This window comes from Loa loa, assembly GCF_000183805.2.
Source record: "Loa loa unplaced genomic scaffold supercont3.8, whole genome shotgun sequence".
Taxonomy (NCBI): Eukaryota; Metazoa; Nematoda; class Chromadorea; order Rhabditida; family Onchocercidae; genus Loa; species Loa loa.
In genome coordinates this window covers 185,815-195,423 of record NW_018108188.1, presented here as the reverse complement: position 1 = coordinate 195,423, position 9,609 = coordinate 185,815, and the positions used below count along the sequence as shown (strand labels likewise).

Here is a 9,609-nt window from a genome sequence, read left to right as displayed (position 1 = left end):
TATATATATATATATATATATATATATATATATATATATATATATATATATATATATATATATATATCTGTTTGTTTGATTTAGTTATCGAAACCTAGAATGGCATGCAACGCTTGCATACACCAATCGTAAACTTTAAAAGTATATTGTGATGACTAAATCTTTTATTCCCCAAAATCTTTCATAAAGATTCTTACTGGTGTGTTACTAAAACGTAAGTAGAAATTGCGATAACCATACTCCAACAAATACATTTCTGGATAATCTACCATTGGATATCTTTCAAAATTCAATTTACGATCAAGTGCACGCAGTTCATACGCTCTGAAAAAGAAACAATATAATGTCTTCATTTCCGATTCTAGAGTTTTGTCGTACATAAGTTTTGTGCTTAATTTTTTAGTACTCAGCGTGTATAGTATAGTACATAGCAGTGCAATACTGCATAAAGGACTACATTGTTCAGTTGCGCTTTTATCATGGATGTTGCATTTAAAATTGACGTACATTGAAGGTCCTCGTTTTTGCGAGAATTCGCAATAGAAGATCGGCTTTTTCTTCATTAGTTTTGTTCGCAGTTCGATATTATTAGGATAAAAAACCGTCTCAATTTCAGCTGGATCGAATAAGTTATAAGCACCCTGCGAGATAACCGTGGATTTCGAAAGATTTAAAAATTTTGAATGCATATCGTAAGATTTACAAGTGCTTTATGTTTAAATCTGCATTTATATGCATGTATTACGATTTCAGGTAATAGCTCATATAACAAATAAAAAGGAAACAAAAAAAAAAAAAAATAAACATCCAACATGTGGAATAGGTGTAAATCTCAGCTGTTCTATTCCTACGCCTCATCGTATGACAGACAGTCAGCAGAGTTGGTTGACATCCCAAACAGACTAATTGAAAATTGCAATTTAAACATTAATCAATTTGGTAACGAAATATAAGATTGTTTTGCAAAATGGAAGGATTACTCGAATATGTCCACCCGCAAACTCAAACGGATAGCGGCAATCGATAAGTATAAATCGTTCCGAAAATTCTTCCTCTGTCATCGACCTGAGCAGATCAGCCAAAGTTTCTGCACTAATACATGCATAAGCACTTGAAGCAACATCCGGATTTTTAATTATATCCAACTCATATTTCTAGAAAAATACAGCTTTTGTTTTCAGTCTTTGCTAATTAACTAGAATTTAAACCTATACCATCAGTGTCGAATGTCATGTTCTCTAGGACATTCCGGAAACAGTATTCCACTTTCTAAGAAGTAAATACCATACAGAATGCCTGTTGTCACAGTTGATGCAAGCGCTAACATAGATTTCAGAATGAATCGCACGGCTTGATATTTGGTTTAGCATTCACTTTCACGAGGACTTTCAAATTGATAGTCAAACTACCTATTTAGTAGTTATGATTATAAGAGTGACATACAACGACAAGATGAGAGGGCGGTTCAGGTTCTTTGTTGTCGCCGGTTTCCAGGAAACTTGATGAATGAGATCGATTAAACATAGCTGAAGGAAATGAAATATTTCCTTCTTCAGATTCATTGTCCAAATTACCTCTATCCTTAAAATCCTGTGATTATTTGGGGAAAGATTGAAAACAACCGCAGCTAAGCCACTTCAAAACATTTAAACAAAGTGTTTCACATAAAGCCAAGAAAAAACATGAATTAATAATCTTGGAGTGAATTTTTCATAACATCGTTTGCATTTCTTTAGCTGAAGTCGTCTGAAAGTTTAATAGGTTATGCTGTTTGAGGTAGTTAAGCTGCTGCTAACCATACATGGATGCGCTATTGATGCCAGATTTCAACGAAAATCTGTACTTGTTCAGGCGAATACTGCAACTATACTCTAGAAAACATAAATTTCAAAGCTCCTATAAATATGAAAGAAATTACTTCAGTTGCACTTTTGTCTCGACTCCTTAGGGATGATTCAGACATATCAATATCCATTCCTTCTTCAAAATTTTCACTAATCCTACCATTGTCGCTTTCTTCCATTGGCTCATCTTCTTTCACCTTTTTCGCACTTCCAATACTACCCGTTTCGTCCGGTATACGACGCTTTGTATAACGAGATTCCAACTTATTCGGGGTTGAGGTTGACGGTAGTGAAGGGGAAATCAAACTATTCCGACTGGTACCTTGCAGATGCGCTCGGAAACTGAATTCATTTTCCAAATTTTCAATATCATCCTCATCATCGCCGCGACATTTCTCAATGGCGCTATGTTCACTAACTGTCCCGCTACGTCTAAAGTTTATAATAACTGATCAAGTTTCCTATTATCAGGCATCTCATTCTAATTACGCAAATTGTCAATGCTATGCATCCCTATTTACCGAGTAATTGGAAGTAAGTTGTAAAGTTTCCCAGGACTATCGCCGCCTGATGTTCTCCGCACGTTTTTCAATTGAAGTGCTTTGAAAGCAGAACGCCGTTTAGTATGCTGACACTGCAACTGCTTTGTTCTGATATGATCACCAAAATAATTTGATCCGTTTGAAACACTTGAACAACTCTTATTCGATGTCGCACTCATAATTTGTGAAGAAAGGCTTCTATCCGGATCTCAAAAAAATATCAATATTACCTCTTTTTGAGTAAATATTTCTCCAGAAATATCCGGAAAGATGTTGATTTGAAGAAATAAAAAACCTACTTGCTCGATGTAATGAGTTGGTGAACTGCGAGTACTTCAAGCATTTAGAGCTATTTTCCGTTGAGGAATGATCGAATGGTAAAGAATGCAATGCTGCAGGACGGGGTCGCACAATAGGTATCCTAAAAAAATAGGTACGGCACTTCTTGGAATATGCCCAACTTTCAAACAAAGAGGATAGTTAATAGGATCAGTTCTTTTCTATATTTCTATATTTATAAAATTATTCTGACCGTAAAATTTCAATTGATAAAAAATAATACGCGTGATATGAGAAACTGAATATACCTTATTTTTCAAAATTCTTTAGCTTATGGTTCAGAAATTTAGGAATCTTTTTCTTTTTTTACTGCCAATAACGAATTAGGCGCTATGAAGAGAAGTTATTACAAAAAGTAAAAGTGGTATATGTAGTGAGTACTCAATCAAATTAAATTCAGTACTGCAGCTTAAAAATGAATTTTGAAGTTGCCTGAGTTAACTTACGAAATATTTGTAAGGTCCAGAAGTGAGTTACGAACAAAGTGCTGGTTAAATATTTCAAAACTTTGACCAGGGGAAGATGTCCTCTGCTGGCAGTCAGCAGATGCAAATTCAAATTTCTGCAAGAAAATTCATCCAGATTACTCCGTAGTATACTGAACGATCTAGTTGATTCAATAACTGTTAAAAAAAAAAAAGAAAAACTAAGATACCGCAATAGGTAATTCCGTTTCCATAAGATCATGATTAATATTAAGTTCAGTGGTAACAGTAGAATTTTTTGGCAGTATCTCAGGAACTATAGCAAAATCTTGGTTGCCATAATTTTCCGACATGTTCTGGTCATCATAGGAATATGTCAAGTTCTGAAAATCAGTGATGCATCATTAAATAATATCTCTCCAATATGTGCTGTTTGCACCTCTGTTTAAAAGATTAAAAACAGTCTATAGATTAATTTTTAAGAATATGGAAAGGTATTAAAGTTCCATCACTTTATGAAAAGATACTGTCCAGTACTACATGTGATACAAAAGTTTCCGACCGCATGCTCAGAGTCGGATTTCCAACTAGAGCAAACGAAACTTTGAACTAAAGTATGCAATAACTAACAGGATTCATTGCGTGTCACCAATATATAAAAGAAATTGTCAGTTATTCCATGCACTCGAAACTGAAATAATCAAATCCAATGAAAATAAAACGACAGTGATATCGAGCTATTCCAACAAACTGGCCGGTGCTAAACGCTGATAATCAGCAATCATCGCAAAAAGGCAAAAAGGGACATATTCTGTCATCTTTTGAAGCTGATCTAAGCTAAAAGTCAATGTACGATGTACTAACAGCTTTTGGAAACATAGGAAAATTCATCCATCATGAAATCTCATCAACTTATCGCCACCAGTACTACACCACAAAAAACAACATAGGTAAGACGATTGTGCGACTGATTTTATCTTTCGAGGATAAACAACCCTTACTTCCTCAAATCTGCATAATTAAAAGATTAATACAATACATATTCTTCACAAATCTCTGGGTACGCAATACCTCAGATACTGTTCAGTTTACTAACTGATTTTTGATTCAAAAGGATGAACTTTCTCCAGCCGACCTTCCGACCATATAGCCTAAAATCCTGATGGTTGTCCCGAGAGAGCCAAATGAGACAAGGGTGTAAGACAACTGCACCATCACAAACATTCCAATCTAAGTGTTACCCGTTCTTCGCGGGTTCCCTCCTTGGTCAAATTTTTGAACTTTCCACAATGCTTCCGACGATACATCTATTGCAGCACAACACCGTCCACATTATTATCCACCATTGAACTAGACATTATTAGGTGGAGGAACTCAATCTAGATACTAGAAAACCTGAGCTAGCAGTCATACCCACTGAGTCTTCCTGACTGACTCACACCAAGTTGTAGGGAGTCTAACCTTGAATATCTGATTACTGCATGTCCGGAAGTGTGTAATCAATCTATTCCTTCAACAGTTCTCGTAGGATGTTTATTCACCAGCGTTTTATCTTCTTTCATTTGCAGTTCCCCAGATAAGATGTAAGACTTGATTGTTCAAGAAAAAAGGAATTTATATTTGCTCAGCAAACAAAGCCAAGCTACAGATTACAATACAAAGGTTAAATGTGATTCAGTTGCAGTAAATACTCCACAGCAATTTAACAATGTGTTCGTAAAAGAGATTCGTGACGCGGGGTAGCCATTATGGCAGATGCTTCCCCGTGAAAAACCCGCTAGAGGAACGGTATACGATACACGTTTTCAATTTAGCAGTAAAGATGTCCATAAACCACTTGTTTTGTTTTCTTTTGTCAATAAAAATATGTTCATTGCAAATATTTCCTTCCGCAGAATTGAACAAGTAAGAAAATATAAGTGAAAGGCAAAACAAACAGAAAACATAGAAAGAAAAATGAAAGACCTTGTTGAAAGCAAACCTTAATACGATAAATTACGTTTCCAGAAATATCTATATTAAACTGCTGACTTTATAAACAGTGATTGGTGAATTATACAACCAATCTTTGTATTGGTCCATCTTTTTCCTCGCAAATTTGTGCACTAAAACAATGAACAAAAATGAAGACCGTCAGAAGAGATAAATTTCACGCGGAAATAATCTCACGAACCAAAATATAACTTGAAAACACGAAAAAGAGGCAAAAGAAGGGAACACATCAGAAAATGTCGTACAAATCTATTGAAAATTAAAAGTACGATTAGGGATTACATACAAATTACAGCCTTTTCCACTGTTGCTTCTTATAAGTTGCAAAATGGCACTCTATACAGCAGATATTTGGAATATACACCGCTTACACATCTGGGAAATAACCGAAGATTTGAAAAAGTGGAATAGGTCGAAAATATGTAGCAATATTCAAAACAATTCTACAATTATATTAAAAAGCATTTAGATGCAAGACAACTATAAAATGCAGAGGAAAAAGAAACATACATCCATCGGAATTAAGCCTAGAAAATAAGGACCATACACTGCCCAGGATACAATCAGCACTCAATATTTACGGGTAATCGGCATCAAAATCAAGCAATATTAGTTTTGTGTCTTCCGTACCATTACGTGAACCCACAGCACAAACTAGCATTGTTGGTGTCGATTTTAAACGCCAGATACAACCGCCGGAACCGCCAGAACGAAGCCTAACTAGGTCACGCACGAACACACCTGAACTGCCACGTTAAATTGTCGACAGCATGTAATTAATTCAAAAAGTAAAAATAGAGGCCGATACTTCGTGAATGAAACAATGAAGTGAGGAATAATTTCATCAACAAAAAATGTATTGTGGAGACTTTTTTGAACTTTTTTCGATTTTTTAATTTTCAATTTTAACTTTTTTAAATTGTAGAGACTTTTATAATCCATAATATTTAATACTGCCTGACCAGTCGATATAAAACATTGACTAATGGATCGATATTTTCATGTATTTCATGCATTAATTGAATTTTAACGGTTTCAAATTCTACTAACCAACGAAGCTAACATACCCTGCTTGACATCCCACAATTTAACCGAACCATCGTCACTACTCGTTGCGACTAGACCATTTTCAAGAAACTGCAAACTGGTGACAGCGGAAGCATGTCGATTAGGACCAGATAATGTGTACTTGCATTGTCCATCCATGATATCCCAAATCTTAAACAGCTTGAATAAGAAGGTTGCAGAATTTTAAATCGCCTCAGCAACTCAGCGAAAAGCTCGTATGTAAAATAGTCAATAAATAAACATTGAAATAAAATATGAATTAGCACAAATAATTAACATAAACGAATGGAACGCTCAGTCAGCCAAATCATTTCAGACAATTTGAAATTACAGAAATTTTTCAGAAAACACATATTTGCAATTGTCAGGTTATCGACCTTTGTTTCTTTATAATTCAGTATTTGAAAAGAACAAACTTTGATTGTACTATCGGCATTCCCAGAAACGAGAGTATTGCCTCTTAACTGCATGCCTGATGTTAAAGATTGATGGCCAGTTAAAGTCTGCGTACATACTCCATCACGAATATTCCACACTTTTATCGTAGTATCCAGACTACCACTAACAACTATGTCTCTTTCACTATCAAACTGTAAAAATACAAGTCATTGACTTTCTCCAGCTGACCAGGTCTACATCACCTTTCCACAAATCATGCAAAAATCTGTGACAGATAGCAAATCCTGTCACGGCGATGAAATAAAATTTCCCATTGCACAGTGGTATATAATACAACAAATAATATATGAAATTAAACTTAATGTTACAGAAGCAAACAAGCCACAATCATAACTGTTCTGAAAATTCAATTTCACTCACCAGTAATGAATAAACTCGATTACTATGGCCAGTTAGAGTGTGCAAGCATCTACCTGATTCTGCATCCCAAACCTTAAAAATTAATTATCTTTGAAATACAATTGTATTAATATGTCTCAACATCTAACAAAATGTGATTAATCTTCTTTAGCTTTACAAAGATGAGAATCGAAATACCGCACAAGTTGGGAGCAAATTCATATATTTTCGAATAAGCCATAAAATCAAATTCTATTATAACGAACAGAAATGTGTGGAAGTTAAGGATATAAAGATATTTAGTATATTAAAAACCATCTCCATATAAAACATTCATCCTGCACAGTATGAACAACTTGTAAACAAAAAATTGAAAATGATAGAAAAATGTTCATTCAAAAGTTGAAAACTGTAAACCTTGACGGAGAAATCATATGCTCCAGATATAATACGTACACCATCAAACTGAACACAACGTACAGCTGCTACATGACCTTGCAAAGTACGAAGGCATGTACCATCTTTGATGTTCCACAAACGTATTGACGTATCGCGAGATCCAGTTACAAGCCTTAAACAATAAACTAGCTAACATTTTTGGTTTACTTTTTGCAGGAAAAAGTCCAAGGAAAATGAATGAAATACTCCAAATAGAAATCTTTGAAGAAATTACAAGGGTGTGTAATACAGCCAAGACTTACCTCTCCTCTCTGAGTGTCATACAACGAACCGTACTTGTATGACCTTGTAAACAGTGCAAACATCGCCCCGTCTCAACGCACCATACGCGTACTGTTCGATCAGTGGAACCACTTGTTACAGTTTTACCATCTTCCGACATCTGTGATGACCAAACACCACCAGTATGACCCGTTAATGTTTGCAAACACTGAAACCAGAAGCATAGTAGAAGCCAAAAAAATGTGAGTTCAGCCATACCAAATATATTTGGTGCTTTCGCTTTGATACTACCAGTCTTCCAACTGTAAAGTAACCTATAATAGCATTCCAAAATCATAATTCAGAAATAACAAGATTACATCATTTTTGGTCCGAAAATTTTGACATAGCAGATAAAATACTACTCGTAAGGATTTTACAAGAAAATTTTTTAGCAATCAAAACAACTGACCACTGCTTTGCTAGCTGACCATATTTTTAACGTATTATCATCTGAACCAGTTACAATTAAATCACCATGAATTTGCAAACATGTAATTACATGCTCATCATGTCCCTTTAAAATACACGATCCACGAAGCGGACGGTAGCGCCAGTTGGCCAAGATACGCTGATGTCGCAAGTACAATGCTTTCCATTTCGATCTATTTTAAAATTAAGGTATGTTATACTTTTGAAAAAATGATCGAATCTTAAAACCTTAGTTTTGAGTTGCAAATCTTTCTTTCACTCAAAAAAAAAAAACTCAAACTCAAACTCAAACTTTGGCAGCAACTCAAACTTTCTTTCACTCAAATGCCCACTTTTCGTCAGAGTCTTCAATTTTAAATCGTTTAATAACTATAAAAAAAAATTACCTTGCTAAACAAACATTTTTCGGTGAATCATCTGTATCGGAATAATACCTAAAAATTCTTTGCCATTCAAATGATATGCAAAACGAGAGATCTTTTCTTTGGTCATAATGTCTTTTCATAAATGACATACAAAAATTTAGGGACTAGCACTGAAAAAAAAAACGTTCAAGTCCAATATCGCTTTCCACATGAATCGCTTATTTTTTTTGTACACCACTGTTCATGAAATGTAGTGCCTAATAACTGATTATCAATCACGAATTTATGCTTGAACATAAAAAATTTGAAATTCCATCTCTAAAATTTGAAATTCCAAATTCCATCTCTCTCGCTTAATTTAATACATTCAAAGTTACAGATCATGGAGATTATTACAAACACCTAAACGTTTTCACTGGAAACAAGAGTAGAACGCATAACGCCCACAATAAACAAGTAAGTTTCGAGTAATTCACGTAATATATCCAAGCAACTTGCCGAAGCCAATGCGGATGATAACCAGCAAACAATGCAAGACGATAAGTGGGGACAGGACGATATCCAACAATTTCAATACCGCTTGTTGAAGCTGTCTCTGCCCATGCACCACTTTTTCGATCACTGCAAAAATGGAAACTAAATTTCTGCAAACAATTTTTTTTAATAAGTCTCCATAAAATGCCCCTTTTTCATGCTAATATATTTTTACAGTATCCGTGAACTGATAGCAGCAATTCTAACTGCTACTTACCTTGGCTCATCCATAGCTGTGACATTCACTTCCTCACATTTCTTCCGCCATAAACGATTATCTTCAGCTAAGTTACGCCAGTAACGACAAGTCAGTGATATGCGAGCAATATCAGCAGGAGATAAGAAGCACATAACATGTAATGCAATCTAAAACAATTTTTAGGATGACGACCATTGGGAGTTCAGCAGTATTCCTTCCGACGTTGAGTTAATCCCATATTCTTTGATGAAATCAATTAAACTTGTCATCAGAATGGTCAATCACTATAACTTACCATCCTCATTACCGAATAACATTTCTGTCTTCATTACCATAATCACTTAATATTAA

General features: G+C 34.9%; 2 protein-coding genes across 2 annotated transcripts in view; both read right to left on the bottom strand.

Annotated features, from left to right (window-relative positions):
- Positions 1 to 3,503, bottom strand: part of LOAG_16564 (hypothetical protein) — a gene marked incomplete at both ends in the record, with an annotated part of 4,405 nt that extends 902 nt beyond the window's left edge. Inside the window, 9 exons of the mRNA XM_020449217.1 lie at positions 198 to 324; positions 508 to 641; positions 981 to 1,154; positions 1,444 to 1,581; positions 1,919 to 2,276; positions 2,366 to 2,594; positions 2,686 to 2,807; positions 3,172 to 3,287; positions 3,381 to 3,503. Of these exons, the coding sequence (XP_020307286.1) occupies positions 198 to 324; positions 508 to 641; positions 981 to 1,154; positions 1,444 to 1,581; positions 1,919 to 2,276; positions 2,366 to 2,594; positions 2,686 to 2,807; positions 3,172 to 3,287; positions 3,381 to 3,503 (1,521 nt within the window). The remainder of the gene's footprint in view (positions 1 to 197; positions 325 to 507; positions 642 to 980; positions 1,155 to 1,443; positions 1,582 to 1,918; positions 2,277 to 2,365; positions 2,595 to 2,685; positions 2,808 to 3,171; positions 3,288 to 3,380) is intronic.
- Positions 3,504 to 5,505: 2,002 nt separating this feature from the next.
- The window catches only part of LOAG_16563 (F-box domain-containing protein), a gene marked incomplete at its 5' end in the record, with an annotated part of 9,199 nt that continues 5,095 nt past the window's right edge, over positions 5,506 to 9,609 (bottom strand). The window contains 9 exons of the mRNA XM_020449216.1: positions 5,506 to 5,883; positions 6,210 to 6,360; positions 6,627 to 6,800; positions 7,030 to 7,101; positions 7,426 to 7,579; positions 7,710 to 7,897; positions 8,141 to 8,333; positions 8,547 to 8,594; positions 9,024 to 9,146. Of these exons, the coding sequence (XP_020307285.1) occupies positions 5,720 to 5,883; positions 6,210 to 6,360; positions 6,627 to 6,800; positions 7,030 to 7,101; positions 7,426 to 7,579; positions 7,710 to 7,897; positions 8,141 to 8,333; positions 8,547 to 8,594; positions 9,024 to 9,146 (1,267 nt within the window). The 3' untranslated portion in view covers positions 5,506 to 5,719. The remainder of the gene's footprint in view (positions 5,884 to 6,209; positions 6,361 to 6,626; positions 6,801 to 7,029; positions 7,102 to 7,425; positions 7,580 to 7,709; positions 7,898 to 8,140; positions 8,334 to 8,546; positions 8,595 to 9,023; positions 9,147 to 9,609) is intronic.